Here is a 25,242-nt window from a genome sequence, read left to right as displayed (position 1 = left end):
TCTCACCATTGGTCCTTCAGAAGAAAGTTATGCGCCGTTTCCGCGGACAGCGACGAACATGCTCAGTGCTTTTGCTGACACCGCAGTACATGCGCAGTGCTAGCTGACACCGAGAAGCATGCGCAGTATGCTCTGTGGAGCTGCTGGCGTTACCGACAGATTTTCAGCGTCCAAATGTCAATAGGAGAAAAAAAGCTGCAGCCACAATTTTATTTTTCCCTGTGGCTCGACATTTTATTCCTTTTGAATTTCGTCCAGCTTTGTATGTCTTTCCCCAGGGTAGAGGAAGTCCAAAACTAGACGGCATAGGTTTAGGGTGAGAGGGGAAAGATTTAAAACGGACCTAAGGGGTAACTTTCATGTGGAGTGTGGTGTCTGTATGGAATGAGCTGCCCAGAGGAAGTGGTGGAGCTGGTACAATTACATTTGAAAGGCATCGGGGTCAGGATGGGTATCTGAATAGGAAGGTGTGAGAGAGATATGGGCGAAATGCTGTCAAATGGATGCCTAGATTAATTTAGGATATCTGGAGGGCATGGGCGAGTTGGACTGAAGGATCTGTTTCTGTGCTGTATGATTCTATTTGTACATTTCAATGCAAGTTTCAGAAACATGACTGCAGCTTTTAAAAAATAAATTAATATGCTTTTAGACTTTAACGATGTTTTTGAATATATCATTTTAGCTGTTCTTAATTTTAAAGATCAGCCATTTCTTGCGCACCCCTGTCTTCCAGGTAGAGTCGTCACTATCAATTCTCTTTTTCCTGAGAAAGAGATACAGCAATCAAAGAGGGCACGAGAAAGCATGGAAGAATGGTAGATGGAGGAGAGAATGGACAGAGAGCGGAGTATATATATAGAGAGAGAGAATTACATGGGACAGAGGGTGAGGTGCAGAAAATGAGGGGAAGAGAGAGAAGAAGGCTGAGCACAGAGAGTTGGTGGGTGCAGAGTGTGAGGAGAGAGAGTAGACGGGGACCAAATGGTTGGGGGACTGACAGCACAAATTCCACCTTCCTCAGGACTGGTGTCAGTGTCTCATAAATTGGAACCCACTCCACCCATAGCAGACCTATGGCAATCGTTTCTCAATAGATGCTTGGCTAATGCAGTAGAATCATATAATCCCGACATGCCATCTGGCCCATAAAATTCAGACTGACCTTCCAAACAGTATCCCTTCCAGACCCACCCGTTTTTCCTGCAGTTCCCCATGGTTAACCGATCCTCAGTTGCACATATGTGGACACTTTAGCACGGCCGATCCACCCTGAACTGCAGATATTTAGACTGAGATGAAACTGGAGCACCCAGAGTTAACTCATGCAGACAGAAGAGTGCGAACGTGTTAAAGTCCACACAGACAGCTGTTCAAGAGTGGGACCGAATCCAGGTCCCTGACGTTGTGAGGCAGTCGTACGAACCACTGAGCCACCGTGCCGCCCAGAGCTTTGATGTTCTGCTTTGTCCTCATAGTTTCTAACTTCTCATGTGCCCTCAGCAGAGGCTCTCTCCTCCTGACATTGTTGGACCACACCCACTGCAACCTCCCTTTCCACTTCTCCAGCCCTGAGCACATCGGTTCCTGAAACCTGGCACCAAACAGACACCAATGCCATCTGTGCTCCTGCTGATAACTGCAGAGAACGGAGACCATCCCTGTCACTGTTCTGTCCCTTACCACCACCTCCCCCTCCCCAATGTTGTTTTTACTCCCACTGCCCAACCGGTTAGCTCCTCCCACCTGCAGATGGTCGTATCAGATCCCTTTTACCTGCCAGTCCTGCACTTACACCCTCCTGACCCTATCCACTGATGCAAACAAAAGGCTCTCTCCAGAGGGGAATGACCGTTTCCCAGAATAAAGTGCCTGGTTAACTTTCCCACTTTATCCTCAACATGTCTGCAGCCTGCCTTCCAGCTCCATCTCTCTGAACGAATGTCCTCTAGGGTGTGTTTGCCCTGGATCACAGCATCCAGAGCCTCCCACCTTCTGCAAATTGTAAGACAAGCCCCACCCTGCCCTATCCAATGTGTGTTGTATAACTGATAGCCAAGTTCGGAACCCGTGAGGATGGCCTCAACAGGGACCTTGGTTTCATGTCACACTACAAGTGACCCCACTCACACAGGCTTGTATCCCATTACTCACACACGTTACCAAGCATGGTCGTATGCAAACACATGCTCTTATGCACATACACACACACACACACTAACATGCACACATCAGTTTATGGGGTGAAATTGCAATTGCAGAATTTTATTTGCAGATACATTATATTTTGCTCAAAAAGCACACAATCTTCAGGCAGTCAATCCATGTGACATGTTATAAATCCCTACTTGTTGTGGTTCTGTTTGCCGAGCTGGGAATTTGTGTTGCAGACGTTTCGTCCCCTGTCTAGGTGACATCCTCAGTGCTTGGGAGCCTCCTGTGAAGCGCTTCTGTGATGTTTCCTCCGGCATTTATAGTGATTTGTATCTGCCGCTTCCGGTTGTCACTATAAATGCCGGAGGAAACATCACAGAAGCGCTTCACAGGAGGCTCCCACTGAGGATGTCACCTAGACAGGGGACGAAACGTCTGCAACACTAATTCCCAGCTCGGTGAACAGAACCACAACAACGAGCACCCGAGCTACAAATCTTCTCACAAACTTTGAAATCCCTACTTTGGAAACAGAACCAGTCTGACTCAGGATTGGGCTGCAGACGGACTCTCACATGAGTGAATGAGATGGTTTTCTTTCCCCAGAAAATGATTTCATCGTGAGATTGTGAACTCCAGATTTCTGACTGAATTACAATTCCGCCATCTGCTGTGGCGGGATTCAAACCCAGGAGTCCCCAGAACTGGGTTGATAGTCCAGTCGATAATGGCACTCAGCACTTGTTCCTTCAATCACCCTTTGCTGGCACATGAACTCACTGGTGCCTCCGTAGGTGGGAGGAGGGGTGACGCCCTTCCCGCACTGAGAGTGGGTGAGCATGCTGTGCCTGGTGTGGACCCGCTAGTGCGTCTGCAGGCTGGAGGAATTGATGAATCCCTTCCTGTGCTTGGAGCAGGTGATTGGCCATTCCCCTGTTGTGGACTCGCTGGTGAACTTCTAAAATCTCAAACCATATAATCAAGAAAAAACCCACTCTATTCACTACTGCAGACATACAGCAAGGTTACACGTTAAAAAGTGTGCACTAATCTGTTCCTGTGCTGTGAGCTCTCCAACACATGTTCCTCCAAGATCAGCTGTCAATTTTGCTGTTTGTTAATTTTTCCAAGATGTTCAGAGGTACATGATTTCAAACAGCAGAGGCAGTAACTATGCTGATTCACTGCTGTGTCCGTTAGGAGTATACGTTTCTTTTTCTCTCTCTCTCTCCCTTACAGACCTGTGCTCACTGCCTTTGGCTGTCGTTCTCCATTTTGAAATTGCTGTTGTCTTGATTTTTTTTTACCAAAACAATGCATCAGCATATAAAACATTAATTGCTGCTCCTGGAATTCAAGGAAATCCCTCCAACACTGAAAATATCTCAAAAAAGGAGCAGCTCTTACAGCCACAAATTTTCCGGTCCTCTGTCTTGGATTAGTTCTTGGTGAACCTTCCCATCTCCCAGGTTACAGTTATTCAAATAATTTGCTTTTCTAGTTTTGCTAGAAAAGTGGATAACCTCACGTTTATCTACACTAACTGCCTCTGACATACATTTACCCACTCACTCAGACTGTCCAAATAACATTGCATTCTCCTCACAGCTCACCCTTCCACCCAGCTTTGTGTCATCTGCAATTTGTAACATATTCCAATTAGTTCCCTCATCTAAATCATTGACACGTACTGTGAATACCTGGGTCCTAGTCCCAATCCCTGCAGTTATAAAACATCGATCTGACTGATCTCCCTGACTGACCATACAAAATAGCAGATGTTAGCTTGACGTTCACAACTGACGAAGACCTGATAAGCAATTATGAACCACTGAATTACTAAATCACAGAAGCAGGCCATTCAGCCCATTGTGTCCATGCAGCTCTCTAAATGAGCTTTCTGACGTTGTGCCATTTTCCTGACATTTCCTTGGAAACTGGTACATTGCTTGTCATCAAATAATTTTCCAATGCTCTTGACTGAACCTGCATCAAACACTGCTCCATGCGATGTCTTCCAGATCTATTTACTCACTGTGTGAACTTTCGTTCTCACTTCACATTTTCTTCCTTGTAGTGGATTTGAAATCTGCATTCTTATTCTCAATGCTTTTACCATGGTGAACAGTTTTTCACTGTCTTTTCGGGGTATGATTTTTCTCATAATTTCCAAAACTTCTTTTAAATCCAACTTCAGAGAGCAGTCCATGAGGCCAAGCCTCATCAACAACACAGAAACAACCGAGCATCTAAAGAGTCGGCCAATCAGTCATCGCTGTGAGCCCCACAGCACCCACTGTTACCTGGGCGGCCATGCATTCAAAACCTGGTCTCTCAACATCACGAGTACTGGCCCACAGTTTGGAAAACTGTGATTCTCGCTATGACTATAAAAATTGAACTTTTTTTAAAGTGGTTTTTGCTGAGAAGTTTAATTCTTTCTGTCCAGTCGGAAGTCAATAATGTGTTTGAGTTTGAATGACTCAGTGAATCCCTTCCCACATGTGGAGCAAATGGATCACCGCTCCCAGTGTACCTGTGGGGATTACATTCCAGATCAAACTGGGAATTGGATCTCTTCCTACAGCCTGAACATACCTTTGGTAATACTCCAGGGGGACTGTGTTTGTGTGGCACAGGTCAGATCATTGACTGGCTTCGTTCTGCTCCTCAGATGCTGCTGGCCTGCTGTGCTTTTCCAGCACCACCCTAATGTAGACTCTGGTTTCCAGCATCTGCAGTCCTTGTTTTTACCCAGTACTTAAGGAGTCCATTCACACTTTCATGTCTATAATAGTTCCTGAAACACCCACCCCTTCTCCACCCCTATCCCCATCATCTTGCAACTGTCCTGCATCCTCGGTAGTGTAGTGGTTAGTATCCCCATCTGTGACTCAGGAGACTGGGGATGCAATTTCCCGATGGGGAGGATTTGATATTTTTATGGATGTCTTGTTGCACAGAGGTAGTGACCCTAACCCTGAATCGGGTTCAGGTCCTGCCTGCTCCAGAGTTCAAAAGTTCACAAATATAGGAGCAGAATTAGGCCATTCAACTCATCAAGTCTGCTATGTCTTTCGATCAAGACTGCTCATCACCCCCATTTTCCTGCCTTCTCCCTTGAAAGGTTTCAGAAAAGATTTACACAGATGTTTCCAGAGATGAAGCATTTGGGAGAGGCTTAATAGGCAGGGGTTGTTTTCCCTGGAGGTTCGGAGGGTGAGGGGTGACCTTATGGAGATTTATGAAACAATGAGGGGCATGGATAGGATAAACATACAAGGTCTTTTCAATGGGATGGGGGAGTCCAGAACTAATCAGCATAGATTTAGGGTGAGAGGGAAAAGATGTAAAAGGGACATAAGGGGCAACTCTTTCATGCAGAGGGTGTGCTTGTATGGAATGAGCTGCCAGAGGAAGTAGAGGCTGGTACAATTACAGCATTTAACGGGCATCTGGGTAGATGAATAGGAAGGGTTTAGAGGGATATGAGTCAAGTGCTGGCAAATGGGACTAGATTAGGTTAGGATATCTTTTGGCATGGTCAAGTTGGACTGAAGGGTCTGTTTCCGTGCTGTACATCTCTATGACTCTATAACAAATGTTCAACAAACTGGTCTGCAATTTCCCACATATGGCCTCCCTCCCATTTTGAATACAAGTGTTACATTAGCATTTTTCTAATCCAATCGAACCATCAGATCATACGACACAGGAGCAGAAATTAGGCCATTCAGCCCATCGAGTCTGCTCCACCATTCAATCATGGCTGAGATGTTTCTCAACTCCATTCTCCAGCTTTCTTCCCGTAACCTTTGATCCCCTTGACAATCAAGAATATATATATATATATATCAGTCTTAAATAAACACAATGAATCTTTCCCATGTTCAGAGATTTTTGGAATTTTGTAAGTAATGAATTCACTATCTCCACTGCCACTTCCTTCAGGAACCAGGATATAGGCCATCAGCACCAGTCGACTTGTCTGTCCTCAATCCAAATAGCTTGCTGTGTACCTTTACCCTCTCAATGTTGATTGTTTAAGTTCTACTCTTTCTATAGCCCCAGACTTGCCAATTCTAATAGGAATAGTTCTGTTGTCTGCCAACATAAAAACTGAGATCATCTCTGCCACTTCATTGTTCCCCCATGAACTCACAGTTCTCATCTTCCAAGGTACCACACTTAGCTCAGCGACTCTGTTCCCATTAGCATACCAACAGAAGCTTTTGCTGTCCTTTTTGATATTTAGTGCGAGGTTTCTTTTGTAAGTTAACTTACCTATTTTTATTTATCGTTTTTACTATCCCTTTGTTTATGTTTGAAACTTTCCTAATGTTTGACCCTTCCAGAGGTCTAGAATAACATTTCACAACTGGCTGAAAAGTTTTTAAAAAGCTACTTTGAAACTTTTTTAAATGACACCTTTCTGGCGGCTGGGGGCCGGCAAAACGATCGCCCCGCCCCCATTGTCTCCGATTGTTTGGTTATCTCCACAACCACGCCCCCTCAGCCCGCCATGACGTCACAGCGGGACCCGCCCCTTGTTTACTGGCGCATGTGCAGTGTAGGTCCCGCGGCCGGACAGAGACAGTGTTACTGAGTGTGGGAGAGGAATGGCGCCGGCGGCTGAAGGAACAAGAACAGAAACCGCTGGAAAAGCTGAGCAGGTCCGGCAGCTCGTGTTGAGAGAAATGTGAGGACGTGTTTCGGGTCCGGGGATCCTTCTTCAGAACAGGACCAGGTTTCAGAAACATCCCGGGGAGGTCGCCAGGTCCGAGCGCCAAGACCTGGCTCCTGCCCCCGGGGAGAGGAGACAGTGAGACAGGGTAGGATTGGGAACCGCGGGAGGAGGGAGACTGGGGAGTTTATAAACTCCTAGGGGGAGGCCGCAGGCCGCGAATAAAAGCCCCACAGGCCCAGTGTTTACTTCACCGGGGAAGGAGCTCTCGGGTTGCCTGGCAACCAGCCGCCATCTTTGTGAGGGTAAGGCCCATGTTGTCTTGGGGCGGGGAGCGCGGGCGGCCATCTTGGTGAGGGCACCATCAACTGTCATTTCTGGGAGAGAATTCCAACCTCGTGGTAACCCCGGCCTTGGCCGAGCTTCATTCCCCACACAGTGTAGTGATGTGCAGGTTAGGGTGGTTCAGCCATGCTCAAGGATGGTCTGGTTAGTGTATGTTGACCATGCTAATTTACCCGCAGTGTCCAGAGATGTGCAGGTTAGAGTGGACTGGCCGAGGTAAGTGTATCCATAGTGTTCGGGGTTCTGCAGGTTAGGGTGAAGGTCTGGACCCCCGAGATCGGTCAAAAGAATCACTGGGAGCTGAATGAAATAAGGCAGCCTAGCACAGATTTGTCCAGCAACTCAGGTTAAAAACTTTATGTTCCGTGGCAAAATTACACAATTCCTTTTGAAAATTACTCATTATTTATTTTTGAGACAGCACAGCCTTAATGACAAGAAAAGACCAATAAAATGTAATAAGGTGACATGATTGACAGCAGGTTAGTCCAATGATATTTCCTGGGAAACAGATTGTTTTACGTGCAAAATCATCCCATGCTTGCTAGTTCAAGATTAGTTCGAATACCAAATTACTTATGATTCATATTATGCAAACTCCATTGTTCTCTGTTATTTCTAAATCCAACCAACTCAGCAAAGCAGCAGTTCAAGTTCAATGTCAAATCATAACCTGAAGCCATTTTGTTATATTATTTTAAAATATTATTTAAAATTGAAATGCCATTTTGTGGTTAATAAAAACCTACATACACCTGTTGCTCCTAAATTCAAATTTTAAATCCTGATCTCAATAAAGCAGCAGTTGTCTCATTACCCAAAAGGGTGAGACCACAAACAATATCAATACGGTTTTGATGGCTAATAACACCTGAAAATCCTTCTACAAAAAAAAGTCACTGAGAGCTGCATATCCCAAAGTGTGATATTCCTGTTTTGTAGAGCTTTTGGATGCTTCCATTCTGTGCAAAACTCAGGGGAGACTATGTTCCTACAGTTACAGCACGAGGAGTACTTACTTTATTCAAAATAATAACCAAGTTTAGTGTAGGTAAGGGAGGGACCTTGCAAATAAGAGGCCTGCCTATCTTTGTGACTTCCTTGAGGCTGTTCAATAGATGGGTCTTTCAGTAAGAGATGCGGTTATTGTCCCAGAACAGTTCCACCCATCCCATAATTGGGAAGACATTGGTGCCATTAGGGGTCAAAAAGTCTTTTGCTGAAGTCAGCACATAACAGACCACTTCATCCCTGCCAAATATTCTATTGTGACTTTGAAGAAACAAATTGTAACCGAAAGATAACATTTCCCTATCTTCTCTTTTGCAGTGTGACCTATTTGGATAGGGCAAGGCTTACCAGGGTAGCCCACAGCACAACTGGTATCAAACTGGCACACAACACCTTTACAGGGTAAAGACCGTTTAGACTTGTTCTGTAAATGAACTGTTCAAGCTCTGACCACTGCAATAGTCATTCTTGGTAATGTTCAATCCCCCAGCATTTGGATGGGTATATGAATAGGAATGGTTTGGAGGGATATGGGCCGAGTGCTGGCTGGTGGGACTAGATTGGGTTGGGTTATCTGGTCAGCATGGCTGGGTTGGACCGAAGGATCTGTTTCTATGTTGTACATCTCTATGACTCTATAAATGGGTGATCTAATTGTTCGTTCACAACAGTAAGTAAACATCCTTCAACATCCATCTTTTGAAGACCATTCAGGCTCATAGAAACTTCAATCAAATCACCCCTTGCTATTCCAAACTCTGGTTGAAAGTCAGACCTGCCTGACTAATGATTTCCCATAAAACAGTCTGTTCATTGTGGGTGTCAATCCAGTTAACCTTCTGTCAATTGCCTTTAAGGCATTTTCATTCTTCCTTAGGTAAGGATATCAAAACTGAGCACCGTGTTCAAGATGTAGTCCCACCAATGCTCTGTAACTGAGGCATAATCTCCTTACATTTATGTCATTGGCCTTTCTAATCACTTGCTGCGCTTGCATTCTAACTTGTGACTTTGCAAGGCCCCTGGATCCCTCTGCATCTCAGAATTATGCGGTTGTTCTCCAAATAGGTAATAAATTGCATTTTACCATATTGTACACCACTTGCAAGAGTTTTGCTTATTTATTTAACCAATCTAACAATCTGCATCCTTGATATGTCATCCCCACAATGTACTTCTCAATCTATTTTTGTGTTTCCTGCAAATGTAACCACATACCTTTGATCCCCTCCTGTAAGTCATCTATATAATTGTAGAAAGTTGAGGAGCCAGCAGAGATGCCTGTTGGAACCCCACCATACTTTCAAATATACAACCAATTTGACAAAAGAACCATTCTTGCATATCCTGTTTTCTGCCAGTCAGTTGATGTTCTATAACTATACTTTACACCATGAGCTCTTCTGTGCAATTTGCTTTTCGTGAAAACATGTCAAACACCTTTAGGATATTCAAGTTCAGTATATCCACAGGCTTCAATTTACATACTCTTTCAAAGAATTCCTTTAGGACGGCATGGTAGCACAGTGGCTCCCTCTCACGGCCAGAGACACCTGTTTGATTTCAGCCTTGAGTCGGCTATCTGTTTGGAGTTTGTATGTTGTGTCTATGTCTTTGTGAGTTTCCACAGTCCAAAGATGTGTAGGTTGGGTGAATTAGCCATGCTGGATTGTGTAATGTCCTTGGATGTACAAGCTAGGTGAGTTAGCCATGCTAAATGCAGGGTTACCGGAGTAGGGTGGCGGTCTGGATCTGGGTGGGATGCTCTTGAGGGTTGGTGCAGGACTTGATCGACCAAATGGTCTCTTTCCGCACTCTCGGAATTCTATGAATAAATTGGTGAAACAGCATTTTGTTTTCATATTAGCATGCTGATTCTTTTCAATTACCACGAGTTTTTTGACATGGTGGTTATAATCTCCTTAATTGATTCAAAAACAAACGTTTAATTGCCATTGACTCAAGGGATTCATTTTCCATGATGTATCTTTTCCTTCTAGAACAGAAGTATTAAATATGTTACTCTCCAGTCTGAGGAAAATTTGCCTGATCTAATAAATCTTGGAAGATTAACATTAATGCAAATATGAACTCATTAGCCACCTTTTAAAATTCTATGATGAAGTCCACCTGTACCCAGAGATTTGCCAGCCCATAGCACTATCAGTTTGCTCAATAGCATTTATCTAATGATTCTCATTTCACCAAACTCCTTTGTTTGTTCAACCTATGGGGTTAAAGGCAGGATTCTTGACAGTGTGGTGGAACAGAGGGATCTTGGAGTCCAAGTCCATAGATCGCTCAAAGTTGCCACCCAGGTTGATAAGGTTGTTACAGAGGTGTACAGTATGTTGGCTTTCATTAGCAGGGAGATTGAGCTTAAGAGCTGCAAGGTTATGTTGCAGCTGTATGGAGTACTGGTTAGATCACACTTGGAATATTCTGTTCACTTTTAGTCACCTAATTTTAGGGAAGATGTGTAGGGAAAATTTCCAGAGGAAATATCACAGAAGCGCTTCACAGGAGGCTCCCAAGCACTGAGGATGTCACCTAGACAGGGGACGAAACGTCTGCAACACCCATTCCCAGCTCGGCGAACAGAACCACAACAGGAAGATGTGTAAGCTGAGAGAGGGTACAGAGGAGATTTACCTCGATGCTGCCTGGAATGGAGGGTATGTCTTAGGTTGAGGGAGCTAGGGCCTTTCTCATTGGAACAAAGAAGGATGAGAGGTGACTTTATAGAGGTATACAAGACGTTGAGAGGCATAGATAGAATGAATAGCTAGAGACTTTTTCCCCAGGTCAGAAATGTCTGTCATGACGGGGCATAATTTTAAGGTAATTGGAAGAAGGTTTAGGGGAGATGCCAGAGGTAGGTTTTTTACTCAGAATGATGAGTGCATGGAATGCACTTCCAGGGTTGGAATGAGAGTCAGATACATTTAAGGACATTTAAGCGACTGCTGAACAAGCACATGGACGGCAGTAAATTGAGGGGTGTGCAGGCTCTTCTCATCTTCAAGTTGGATAAAAGGCTGGTACAACAGCGAGGGCTGAAGGGTCTGAACTGTGCTGTATTGTTCTACGTTCTCGCTCCAGAACGATGCAGCAGCAGTATTGGAAGAACAAAATTGCATCAAACCCCTTGACACTTCCAGAGATGGGCACTGTCGATGGAAACTCAGTTAAATTCTGCAGGCAATCAGGTGATAGCCAGGGTGGCGGCGGTGCTGCGGGGCAGGGAGGCAACAATCGGGGAAAAGGGTTTGAAACATTTTTTTATAAAACGCTTGGACAATGAAAGGACGGGTCTCCTTTTTGTTAACCCTGATTTGGTTTGGGTTTTAGCGAGCAGTCTGTCTGAAGCTACTGGGGGAAGAAAGGTTCCCTTATTCAACAAATGTTTCTGGCTGACTGTTTCTCACTTACAATTCCTGAAGAAGGGCTTATGCCCGAAACGTCGAATCTCCTGCTCCTTGGATGCTGCCTGACCTGCTGCGCTTTTCCAGCAACACATTTTCAGCTCTCTCACTAATGTCTCTCCTGTAAGAACCTGTGTTTGAACTGACCGTTCTTTTTTGCTGTAGGGGTGTGTATATGAGAATGCTTCAGGAAATCTGAACAGCTCCTTTTTACGTTGCGGGGAGGTTGTGACGGTCGGGTTTATAAATGGATGCTATTCTAAATTCTGTTTTCTTTTGCTTGTGTTTTCATGCAGAGGGTGGTGTATGGATGTAGTGAGCTGCCGAAAGAAGTAGTGGATGCTGGGACAGTGGCAATATGCAAAACCCTTGGGCGGCATGGTGGCTCAGTGGTTAGCACTGCTGCCTCACAGCACTAGGGTTCCCACGTTCGATTCCAGCCTCTGGCAACTGTGTGTGGAGTTTGCACATTCTCCCCATGTCTGCACGGGTTTCCTCCGACAGTCCAAAGAAGTGCAGATTTGGAGAAATTGGCCATGTTAAGTTGCCTGTAGTGTTAGGGTGGGTTACTCTTCGGAGGGTCGGTTTCCACGCTGTAGGGAATCTCATCAATAGGCACCTGGATGGGTGTATGAACAGGAAGGGTTTAGAGGGGTACAAGCCAAGTGCTGGCAAACGGGACGCGATTAATTTCGGATATCTGGTCAGCATGAATGAGTTGGACCAAAGGGTCAGTTTCCAGCACTTGGCCTATATCCTCTCAACCATTCCTATTCATGTCCCCATCCAGATGCCAATTAAAAGCTGCCATTGTACCAGCCTCCACCACTTCTGGCAGCTCATTCCATACATGCATCACCCTCTGTATGAAAAGGTTGCCCTTTAGGTCCCATTTAAATCTTTCCCCTCTCACCATAAACCCTCTGGTTCTGGACTGTGCAACCTCCAGGGAGATTATTTACCCTATCCATACCCCTCATGATTTTATAAGCCCATATAAGGTCACCCCTCAACCTCTGACACTCCAGGGAAAACAGCCCCAGTCTATTCAACCTCTCGGCAACATCCTCGTAAATCATTTCTGGTAGAGAAGTCAGTGATTTGGGTTAATACCTGAAACACTGACTTCACTGCTGCTGCTGCCTGGCTTGCTGTGTTCTCCCAGCCTCCTGCTTGCCTACTCTGGATTCCAGCATCTGCAGTTTATTTTTGTCTCTAACGAACGGCAGAGCAGACTCGATGGGCTGAATGGCCTAACTTCTGCTCCAATGGCCTTGCAGGCTTAGGTTTGTGCAGATTGTTTCAGTGGAAACGTGCAGTCCCGGGCTCAACGAGCAGCAGCGCCCAATGGATCAAAGTTCGTGGAATCACAGAATCCCTACAGTGTGGACACAGGCCCTTCAGCCCAACAAGTTCAAACTGACCCTCTGAAGAGTAACCCACCCAAACCCATTTCCCTACCCTATTAATTGACATTTCCCCTGACTAATACACCACATCTACACATCCCTGGACACTGGGACAATTTAGCATCGCCAATCCACCCTACCTGCACACCTTTGGACTGTGGGAGGAAACCGGAACACGCAGAGAAAACCCACACAGGCACAGGAGGAGAATGTGCAAACTCCACACAGATAGTTGCCCCAATAGTGGAATCAAAGCCGGGTCCCTGGCACCGGGAGGCAATGCTACTCACCACTGAGCCACCGTGGGAGTGGGTGCAGTCCAGCAGAAAACAAAACAAGCCCACCAACTCTCCCACTATCAAACTGGGCAGGAGGTTCAGTCCTGGGGGTGACCCACAGCAGCCTCACTGGCAGAATCCGATTGTTGGGAGCACTGGTGCCCCCGCTGGTGCCTCTGCAAGTTGCAGGACTGGGTGAAGGCCTTCCCACACACAGGGCAGCTGAAGGGCCGCTCGCCGGTGTGAACCCGCTGGTGCTTCAGTAAGTCAGAGGAATTGCTGAAGGCCTTTGCGCACTCAGGACAAGTGAATGGCCTCTCCCCGGAGTGGACCCGCCGGTGGATCACCACGTGGGAGAAATTGCTGAAGGCCTTCCCACACTCGAGGCAACTGAAGGGCCTCTCCCTGGTGTGAACCCACCGGTGGGTCAGCAGGTTGGAGGCATGGGTGAAGGCCTTCCCACACTCAGGGCAGCTGAAAGGCCTCTCCCCAGTGTGGACCCGCCGATGGGTCAGCAGGGCAGAGGAATCGCTGAACCCCTTCCCGCACTCTGGGCAAGTGAATGGCCTCTCCCCTGTGTGGACACTCTGGTGCCTCAGCAGGGAAAAGGCCTGGGTGAAGGCCTTCCCACACTTGGTGCAGCTGAAGGGCTTCTCCCCTGTGTGGACCCTCTGGTGGGTCAGCAAGGCGGAGGAACTGCTGAACCCCTTCCCGCACTCTGGGCAGGCGAATGGTCTCTCCCCGGTGTGGACACGCTGGTGCTTCAGTAGGTCAGAGGAATTGCTGAAGGCCTTCCCGCACTCGGAGCAGCTGAAGGGCCTCTCCCCTGTGTGGACCCGTCGGTGCCTCAGCAGGGTGGAGGAACTGCTGAACCCCTTCCCACACTCAGGGCAGGAGAATGGCCTGACCCCAGTGTGACTGCGCCGATGAGCATCCAGGACAGACGGGACATGGAAGCCTTTCCCACAGTCGCCACATTTCCAAGATTTCTCCACGGGGCGGGATTCCTCGGGTTTCTCCATGGCTGAAGCTTCAGCGGTACACAAACACGTGTACAGTCCCTCCCCACCGTGAATTCCTCTTTCCAGGCTGGATAACTGTTTTAGGTTCCACACTCAGTGCGCTGTAACAGTAGGGTCTCTCATTCCATCCCACTGATGCTGAAAACGGACTGAAACAGGGACCAAAAAACTTTGCTCCTTCTCACAGAATCTTAGTCAAAACTCGTTACAGGCCCAATGGACTGAACGACTGTCAGACATTGACTTGAAATTGAGGACAGCAGACGCTTGGGAGTCCGAGTTGAAAAGTGTGGAAAAGCACAGCAGGTCAGGCAGCATCTGAGGAGCAGGAGAGTCGGTGTTTTGGGCATAAGCCCTTCATCTGTTGATTTTTAAACTTCAGTTTTCAGATCAAATACTCTGTAAAAAGAGATTACAAAAGTCATCATTGTCACTGAGACGGTCTATAGCCTTAAAACTTGTCTTTAAACATTTAGACTCAATGTAATGCTGAATTATATAACACATTTATTGCACTAGAAAATAGACAGCAAGGCTCAAAAAAGGGGGAATCTTAAAGAATGCAAAAGACAGGGACACCTGGGCTTACCAAGTGATAACAGGATGCTGTAAGACAATTAAGAATGTTTGCCTTAGCATTGGTGAATCTGTATGAACAGGACACCAAGTGATAACATTCACAGCCGTCCCCTTGTGAAATTAATGAGAGTGTTTGATTCTGACCCTGAAACGAAACTTGGTACTATCAAAAGCTTTGTAATTAACGGTCAGTTGCTGTCAGTTATAATGGATTCTTATACCCCTTGCAAGCAGGGCAGTCCCAGAGAAAATAAATCTTTGCTGTTACAAAACCCTGACTTGAGAGTTCAAAAGGACACCAGTTTTGTGCTGAGGATGTTGAATCCAGTAGAAAATTAACTCTTAGTGCTTAGCTGCTATGGATTGAATTTAATTGCATTTTGAGAATTTTTGATGCTTTTGAGTAGCCAATTCTGGTTATGAAATGCAAACTCTCTAAAAGGAAATATTGATAAAGCTTTAACTTACTTGCTGTTTTTACAGACCTTACAGACTGCCCCACTGTCAATTCTAACTAATCAGATCTTATGTGTTACTTGAATTTCAATCACAAACTTGAAAAGAAGGCATGTTCCATTCGAAGACGAATGAATCAGTTGAAATGAAACCTCACGGTAACATCTCAGCCTCAGGGACAGAATGATTTAGGGCTTAAAAAGCAGGAGTCTGCTCCCAGCTTAGAAATTTATTCTAGGTTGAATATTGAAGAGATTCTTGCACAATGTGTCGGGAAGCCATTTTATGATTGAACATTTGCCCTCCTTACTAAGAAGCCGTTTTATAAAACAACTGTATCTGACATGTGAGCTGTGCGAGGTTATCTTGTGAACTCTCCAATTAGCTGAGACTGGGACCTCTTTATGAGAGGAGGTTATCTCACTCGCAGGCGCCTAACTCAGCTGTTTTTCCCACCTAGCGAATGGCTTCGGGCCTGTAGGAGTGATTAGTCAAGCTTCACAGATCTGTCAATGAGCTTTTCTTCCTTATGAATTATTGTCGTTCACTGTTATCTGTCTAATTAAGAACATGCAATTCCTTTTTCAAACTTTTGTACAAAGGAAGCCACTTTGTATCAATACATTGGAGTCGCCTGCTGGGCATCTGGACAGCTGGTAACCTACTCCCCTAGATTATTAGAACCTAGTTAGTTTAGCTTATAGGTATCAATGTTATGTTGTCACAGTGATGCTATTAGTGAATAAAGGGGATAACTAAAATTATACTAAACTGTCCATAACAAGTTTTTATTCCAGACTTCCAAACAGTATGATTTCCAGGACACACCAAGAGAGAGGCTTTACAGGTCTGAGTCCACAAGGGATTCCCTGGGCCGTCTCAAATCTTCACTTTGACATCAGTCCAGGGTAGAAATTCACAACAAGCAATTCTTTTTCTGCAGAACAAATCTTTTCTTTTGTTATTCCACAAAATTGAAAGCACCATCCCACTCTCTCTCCCCCCCCCATCCATTCTCACTCCACTCTAATTCTCCGGAAGTGTGCTAATTCAGGATCTTACAGGGCCAAAAAAGGAAAAACATCTCTTTTGAATAACACTACCTGAAAGTTAACATCTTTCACAACATTGGGATACTGCTCAGTGTGAGCAGGTCTGATTTTGGGAAGCAAAGAAAAACTGTCTAAATTCAGGATAAACCTGCAATACAGCGTCTTTAGAAACGACCAGACACAGGGTCAAGGCATTGACACCAACACCAGAGAGAAACTCAACATACAGACGTGGCAAACCATCAGTCTTTAATCTTTCAGAATGGGTTGTAGGGATCATTAATATGTAAATCTCAGAACTTCTTACAAATCACCTTCGAGGTAACTGAAGGTTTGTAACAAAAGGTGACATCTCAGCTCAGACAATGCATTAAAGGTATGAGGTCACAGTCAGTCTGTATCCCAATATTGAATCGGACAGGTTCTGTTTCCAAAGTGAAATTTACAAAATATTATATGCATGTACTGCCTGCATTGACTGCCAGCAGATTGCGCACTTTTTTGAACAAAATCAAAGTTTTGGATCAGAAATTGGCTAGCTGAAAGAAGACAGAGGGTGGTGGTTGATGGGAAATATTCATCCTGGAGTTCAGTTACTAGTGAGGTACCACAAGGATCTGTTTTGGGTCCACTGCTCTTCGTCATTTTATAAATGACCTGGATGAGGGCATAGAAGATGGGTTCGTAAATTCGCAGATAACACTAAAGTCGGTAGAATTGTGGATATTAACTAAGGATGTTGTCAGTTACAGAGGGACATAGATAAGCTGCAGAGCTGGGCTGAGAGGTTGAAAATGGAGTTTAACGTGGAAAAGTGTGAGGTTTGGAAAGAGCAACAGGAATGAGAGTACTGGGCTAATGGTAAGATTCTTGGTCGTGGAGATGAGCAGAGAGATCTCTGTTTCCAAGTACGTAGATCCTTGAAAGTTACCCAGGTTGATCGAGCTGTTAAGGCGGCATACGGTGTGTTAGCTTTTGTTGGTAGAAGGATTGAGTTTCAGAACCATGAGATCATGCTGCAGCTGTACAAAACTCTGGTGCGGCCAGATTTGGAGTATTGCGTACAATTCTGGTCACCGCATTAGAGAAAGGATATGGAAGCTTTGGGAAAGGTTCAGAGGAGATTTACTAGGATGTTACCTGGTATGGAGGGAAGGTCTTAGGAGGAAAGGCTGAGGGGCGTGCGGCTGTTTTCTTTTGGGAGAATGTTGAAAGATGACTTAACTGAGACATAAGATAATCAGACAGTTAGATAGATTGGACAGTGAATGTCTTTTTCCTTGGATGGTAATGGCTCGCACGAGGGGATATAACTTTAAATTGAGGGGTGATAGATATAGGACAGATGTTCAGAGGTAGTTTCTTTACTCAGTAGTAGAGGTGTGGAACGTACTGCCTGCAATAGTAGTAGACTCGCCAACTTTAAGGGCATTTAAATGGTCATTGGATAGGCATCTGAATGAGAATGTCAGTTAGATGAGCTTCAGATTGGTCCCACAGGTCGGTGCAATATTGAGGGCCGAAGGGTCTGCACTGCGTTGTAATGTTCTATGTATCTCTAAATATAATTCTGCAAATACAAATTCACCCTATACACTTATATGCATGTGTGCGTGCATGAGAGAAAGCAAATGTTGATGTCTATGCTGTTTGTCTCTATGTCTATTTTGATAATAAATGCTTTATTTCTGTAAATGTTGTTATAAATCAGAGTTGGGTACTAATAGTTAGATGTAAGGGAGAGAGAATTCCTCAAGTTGGGTACCATAAGAATCCGATCCATCAGAAACTGATGTTTGGACTGTGGGAGGAAACCGGAGCACCCAGAGGTAACCCATGCAGACAGAAGGGGGAGAACATACCAAAGCTCACACAGACAGTCACGAGAAGTTGGAATCAACTCGCTTCTAACAATTCACCCACACCCGCAAAACCCTGAACACTGTGGGTAATTTAGCAGGGCCAATCCACCCTAACCTGAGCAAAGATAAAAATCACATGACACCAGTCCAACAGGTTGATTTGGAAGCACTAGCTTTTGGAGCTCTGCTCCTTCCTCAGGTGGTTGTGGAGTATAAGATCATAAGACACTGAGTTTACAGCAAAACACTACAGAGTCATGCCACTGAAATGATACATTGAAGAACCCTGGATTGTAAAGTCTTTCATCCTTTAGAATGAGTTGCTAGTGTCATTAATATGTAAATCCCAGAACTTCTGATAAGACACCTACTCGAGATAACTTAAGATTTTAAAAGAAAAGGTGACAACCCAACTCAGACAACGCGTTAAAGGTGTGAGGCTAGAGTCTGTCTGTATCCCAGTTTTTGAGTCAGACTGGTTCTATTTCCAAAGTGGAATTTATAAAATATTCCATGTATTGTCTGCCTGCAGATTGTGCATTTTTTGAGCAAAATGCAAATGTATCTGCAAATGCAAATTCACCCTATAGACGTGTGTGTGTGTGTGGCGCACATGAGAGAGAGAAAAAGTCTCGTTCCATACTGTATTGCATAACAGATGCTTTATTTCTGTTGATGTAAATATTGTTATAAATCACAGCTGGGTACTAATACTTAGATGTAAGGGAGAGAGAATTCTTCAATTAGGGCACTGTAAGAATCGTGGCAGACCCTTATTTCTGCTTTACTTGCCAATGAACAAACACAAGCACCTATTTAATTTTTCGCTTTTCTGTTATATTTCCTGGTATTATGATACTGTGTCTGGATGGGTGACAGGCTGGGAAATTGTAGGTTGGAAGATTGTAGGTTGGACTTTGATTGAGTGAATGATTTATTGTTCCGGAAGGTGTCAAAGGAGGTTAAAGCTTCAGCAGAAATGAAGCACAGCTGAGAACAGACAACAACTGTGTGGGAACAGGAAGATCAACCAAGGACAAAGAAACCAGGACTGAAATCCGAGCCGACACCAGACTGCCCTGTGGTCAGTGCTTTGATTAGCAGTGTCACCCCTCTACCTTTACCTAGCTTCCCATTCGACTTGAATGCCACATCTCCCCTCAATATTTAGGATCCAATCCTTGTCATCCTGAAGCTATGTCTCTGTAAGAAGTCTCAGATCATAATTATTCTCTTCAATGTGAGCAGTCAATTCATTCACTTTTGTTATGTTGCAGCGCTATTACGACACGGGGTAACCCCCTTTGCTAAATTAAACCAGCAATATAGAGATGATTCAACCCATGCAGTAATCTGTAAAAGTTCGAGGGGCAAAGAACTATCCCAAAGGTAAATATTTAAAGTAAAAATTTAACAACTTTACTCTTTATGTCCAACAGAGAATTTTAAAACTCACAAAAATGCCCGGTTTTATAGTCCAAACATCGGATCATTTTATTGGTGTTAATATTATCAAAATACTTAATTCAAACTTGATTGGACTTTGGTATTTTGGGGCAAAACTTAAACTGATTAGCCAAATTTGAATGTGTTTGTGCCTCATGGTAACCCAGTTGCTCTATTTATGTTGACCAAATATTACATTCTCATCTTGTTTAGAACACTTTGTTCTGCTCAATTTTTTCTTACTCTCTCAAAGATACAGTACATGTACCCCTTCATAACAAGCACACAGTCAGATTCTGGCCTTTTTAGATTTATCATTTGTAATCTTTTGCATCCAGTTTTAATTGCTGGTACGTTTATTCTCCTTGTTCCTTTCTATTGTTCTCTGATGTCCATTTTTCACATCACTGCATTGCTTATCTACCTTGATTTGGATTGGCCTTGCTAAATTGCCCATAGTGCCCAGGGATGTACAGGTTAGGTGGCTTAGCCAATGGGAAATTCAGGGTTATAGTTTCGTCGTAATAGAAGCAGGAGTAGGCCGTTGGGCCTGTTGAGCTGCTTCACCATTTATTAAAATTGTGGCTGATCTATCCATCATCTCAGCTCTTCTTACTTGCATTATCCCGACTACCCTTGATTCCCTAAGGGGTGGGGGCAGGAGCAGGATGCTCTTTGGAGGGGTCAGAATGGATTGATGGGCTGATTGGCCTGCTTCTACACTGTAGGATTTCTATGATTTACCGCAGTTGTGTTTGCCTCAGATCACAGCTCCCAGAATCTCCCACCTTCTGCAAATCAAAAGACAAGTCTCCCCCCCCCCCCCCGCCCTCTTGTATGTATGTTATCTAAACATACGCTTAATCATTTCTAGTGAATACAGCCCACGCCTCCCACTGCTGCCTGTAACCTTTACAATGCTGATGAAACAATGCAATACCCGCAGTACTGTAAACTGTAAGGCTTCTAACAATACCAGTTACTCATTCACCGCTCCTGATGGACAGCATTGAAAACAAAACATCGGGGGCTGACAGAAATGAGCAGTTTAACTCAAAAATCCACCTAGCCCTTCACTGGGCACCCCAATCAGCACACTGTCCTTACTGCTGGTAAGCCTTAAAGCTCTTCACCCCCACAGTGAAGTGAATTCTCACGTTCCACCAAAATCCTAGAAGTACTCATGTACTCAGTTGCTGTCTCACCAATTAAATATTTCATTGTAACTTCTTCTGTTCCCAGTCAGGGCAAAACATCTTTGAAAGCTGCTCTGATCGTCCACTCTTCACAACAACACTTCTGCTTTCACGCAAGATGATTAAAGTCATACAGCACAGAAACACAGCCTTTGGTCCAACTCATCCATGCCGACCAGATATCCTAAACTGATCTACTCCCATTTGCCAGCATTTGGCCTGTATCCCTCTAAATCCTTCTTAATCACATATCCATCCAGATGCCTTTTAAACGTTGTAATTGTAGCAGCCTCCACCACTTCCTCTGGCAGCTCATTCCAAACATGCACTACCCCCTGAGTGAAAAAGTTGACCCTCAGGTCCGTTTTAAATCTTTTCCCTTTCATGTGAAACCTATGCCCTCTAGGTTTGGAGTCGCCTACCACGGGGAAAAGATTTTGGCTATCCAACCTATCCATACCCTTTATAAACTTCTGTAAGGTCACCCATCAGCCTCCAATGCTCCAGGGAAATTATCCCTGGCATATTCAGCATCTTCCTATCGCTCAAACCCTCCAACTCTACCTACATCTTTGTAAAGCTTTTCTGAACCCTTTTAAGTTTCACAACATTCTGCCAGAGGGCGGGAACTGGAATTGCACACAGTATTCCAAAAGTCGCCTAACATGACCTTCCAACCCCTGTACTCAATGCTCTGACCAATAAAGGAAAGTGTACCAAATGCCTTCTTCACTATCCTGTCTCCCTGCAATTCCACTTTCAAGGAATTATGAACCTGCAAGGACACTTTGTTTAGCAACACTCCCCTTTAACTATGTAAGTCGTGCCCTGATTTGCCTTACAATATGAAACACCTCACATTTATCTAAATTAAACTCATTTTGCCACTCCTTGACCCATCAGCCCATCTGATCAATTCTAATTTATACTGAACTTCGCATCCTCTCTCATCCCCCAAAAGCTGAAAATCTCCTTCCCACAATCACTTCCTCCATTCTGACTTTGCTGAACCTAATTCCTGCTGTAACTCATCCTGAAGGGTGTGGTTCATGCTGATTAACAGGCCCTCACTTGGGGGAGGTGGAGATCAAATTGAAACAGACAGAATTCTGACTGGCCTGGACAGAGTTCAGGGGAAGATGTTCCTATTGGTAGGAGAGTCTAGGACCTGACAGCATCAGAGTAAAAGGAATATCTTTTAGAACAAAGATAAGGTGAAACATTTTCAGCCGGAGAGTGGTGAATATGTGGAATTCATTGCTACAGAAGGCTGTGGAGGCCAGGTCACAGAGTAGATTTAAGATGGAGATAGATGGTTCTTGAGTATCAAGGGGGTCGAGGGTTACAGGGAGAAAGTGGGAGAATGGGATTGAGAAACTTATCAGCCAGAACTTAATAGTGGAGCAGCCCTGATGGGCTGAGAGGCCTAATTTCTGCTCCTGTGTTTTATGGTCTCTTGCTGTCCTGGACTAGGAGTGTGCAAATTGGGAGCAGGAATAGGCCATTTAGCCTGTCGGGTTTGCACCAGCATTGAACAGATCATAAGTAGATATGAGTGTACCTACGTAAAGGGTAAAACAAGGACTGCAGATGCTGGAAACCAGAGTCTAGATTAGAGTGGTGCTGGAAAAACACAGCAGGTCAGGCTGCTCCTCGGATGCTGCCTGACCTGCCATGAATATACCTACATTCAGGTTAATAGGCTGGAATTTTTTCCACTGGAGCAGAGGAGGATTTTAAAATCGTGAGGGGTATAGATGAGGTGAATGGCCAAAATCCTTTCTCTAGACTGGGGCTTCAAGTCTACGGAGCAAATTTTTGAAAGAAAGAGAGGAGAAAGATTTTAAAAGGACATGAGGGTCGCCATTTCTCTTCCCCTCCCCCCCCCCCACCCCACCCACCCCCGGAGAGTGGTTTGTGTGTGGAATGAATTTCCAGACAAAGGGGTGGATGCAGAACAGTTAGAACATTTAAAAGACATTTGGATTAGTACGTGAACGATGAAGTTTATTTTAAATAGGTGTGAAGCACTGGATTTTGGAAAAGCAAATTGGAGCAGGACATATACACTTTATGGTAAGGTCCTGGGGAGTGTTGCTGAACAAAGAGACCTTGGAGTGCAGGTTCATAGTTCCTTGAAGATATGTTTTCCTTTATCGGTTACAGCACTGAGTAAAGGAGTTGGGAGGTAGGTGAACCTCTAAGGCGAGCCTTTTCACACAGAGTAGTGCATATATGAAATGACCAGCAAGAGGAAGTGGTGGATACCGGTATAATTACAGAATTTAAAAGGCATTTGGATTGGTCTATAATAGAAGGGGTTCGAAGGATATGGGCCCAGGGCTGGTAAATAAACTAGATTAGGATAATTGGTAGGCATGGACAAATTGGACCGAAGGGTCTGTTTCTGTGCTGTACATCTCTATGACGCCAATATAAAAGATTCAGAGGGATATAGGTTAAACACAGGCAGCTGGGTCCAGTTTAGTTTGAGAACATAGTCAGCATGGATTAGTTGGACTGAAGGGTCTGTTTCTGTAACTGATCTGTACTGGTCTTGCCTTCCCCCATAACCATCACTTCTTTGTTGTTCAATAAACAGATGAACTCAGCCTTGGAGATATTCAGTTACTCCCAAACTGCAGGAAGGCGTCCCCACTTCTCAACTCAATTCCTCTTGCCAATATCCCACTTGCCTTGCTCGCTACTTGCTGCACCTGTCTGACAACTTGCACTGACTGGATTAGAAGGACGCAGAGGCCCTATTGTATATTCACACATCATTTCTAATGAAAGGCTCGAGCCTGAAATGTCAATTCTCCTGTATTTTCCATTGAAAAAAGACCTGGACTAACTTTCCCAGAGTCTCTCCCCTCCCTGGATTCACTCCGTTTCCCTTCAGTTCCTGCAAGTCAACAGCTCAACCCCGGAATGGAAAAGGGGTTGAGGAAAAGAGCGTGCTGTACTCACAGATGTTGGAGAGAGGAAGGAAGTTGCAGTCTGGGGTGAAGCTCAATCTTCTTTCAGAGAGAGAGGAGCAGCAGCAGCAACTTCAGAAGTTCATGGTCCTACTTCCGCATCCAGACAATGAGTTTGCTGTGATTGGCAGGAGGACCAATCTCCATCCGGTCCTCCAGAGCTTCTCATTGGTCCATCAAAACAAGATCACGGAGTGCTTCCGCTTTTTGCGTGAGCATGCGTAATGTTTTGCTGACACCGACGTACATGCGCACTGCGTTGCTGACACCGAGTAGCATGCGCAGTACGGAGATGTTGGCATTACTGACAGATTTTCAAAGTTAAAATTCACACAATGCCACGTTGTCGCCCAACAGGTTTATTTGGAATCACTAGTTTTCGAAGCGCTACTTCTTCATCGGTTGGTTGTGGAGCAGAATCATTACACACAGACTTTATAGCAACAGGATGGCAGTGTCATGGAATGTAATATTAAACAACTTCAGCTGACCTCTACCATCTTTTAGAATGACCATGTTAGTTTGATTCCTACATCTGTAAATCCCAGAACTTTTCAAAAGTTACGTTCTCAAGATAGCTTTTAACAATAGGTATCATCTCAATCAGATAATGCATTGAAGGTGTTAAGCTAAAGTCTGTCTGTGTCGCAATGTTAGGTCAGACGGATTCTATTTGTATCATGGTATTACAGAATCTTACATGTATGCGTTTTTGTGCAAAATAAAATGCGATTCTGCAAGTACAAATTCAACCCACAAACGTGTGTGTGTGTGTGTGTGTGTGCAGGAGAAACCGAGTGATTATGTGTGTGTGAGAGAGTATAATGGAGTATAAGTCTGTGAGAGGGTGTATGTGTGAGAGAGAGAGAGCATTTGAGAGAGTGCATGTGTATGAGAGAGTCTGTGTGATTGCGTTGGCTCGAAGGTGTGTGTGTGTGAGAGTGAGTGAGTGACAGAATGTATAGTATAGTGGGGTCACCTGTAGTGTGACATGAACCCAACGTCCTGGTTGAGGCCATCTCCATGGGTATTGAACTTGGCTATCAGCCTCTGCTCAACCACTTTCCTTTTTTGCCTATCCTGAAGTCTACCTTGAAGGATGGTCACCCGAAGATCCAAGGCTGAATGTCCTGGACTCCTGTAGTGTTCCCCGACTGGGAGGGAACACTCCAGGCTGGTGATTGTTGTGCAGTGTCCATTCATCTGTTCCTGTAGCCTCTGCTTGGTCTCATCAATATACCAAGACTCAGGGCATCGTTGCCTGCAGCATATGAGACAAACAATGCTGGCTAGGTCACATGAGTACCTGCTACACTCATGGTGGGTGGTGTCCCCATGTGTAATG

At 44.7% G+C, this 25,242-nt stretch overlaps 1 protein-coding gene and 1 long non-coding RNA gene across 2 annotated transcripts; one reads left to right on the top strand and one right to left on the bottom strand.

The window, feature by feature from the left end:
* The first annotated feature begins 6,750 nt into the window (after positions 1 to 6,750).
* Positions 6,751 to 9,359, top strand: LOC132807716 (uncharacterized). The gene is made up of 3 exons (XR_009641998.1): positions 6,751 to 6,853; positions 8,513 to 8,596; positions 9,072 to 9,359. It is a non-coding gene; the product is annotated as an uncharacterized LOC132807716 (long non-coding RNA).
* Positions 9,360 to 13,746: 4,387 nt separating this feature from the next.
* LOC132807717 (zinc finger protein 154-like) lies at positions 13,747 to 23,990 on the bottom strand (the record flags this gene model as incomplete). The annotated part of the gene is made up of 2 exons (XM_060821750.1): positions 23,890 to 23,990; positions 13,747 to 14,727 (listed from the first exon to the last, which is right to left on the bottom strand). A coding segment is annotated over exon 2 (582 nt), but the record flags the coding sequence as incomplete, so codon positions are not given.
* Positions 23,991 to 25,242: the final 1,252 nt, after the last annotated feature.

The sequence above is a fragment of the Hemiscyllium ocellatum genome (assembly GCF_020745735.1).
Source record: "Hemiscyllium ocellatum isolate sHemOce1 chromosome 27 unlocalized genomic scaffold, sHemOce1.pat.X.cur. SUPER_27_unloc_20, whole genome shotgun sequence".
NCBI classification, from domain to species: domain Eukaryota; kingdom Metazoa; phylum Chordata; class Chondrichthyes; order Orectolobiformes; family Hemiscylliidae; genus Hemiscyllium; species Hemiscyllium ocellatum.
This window is presented reverse-complemented; position numbering and strand designations above follow the sequence as displayed.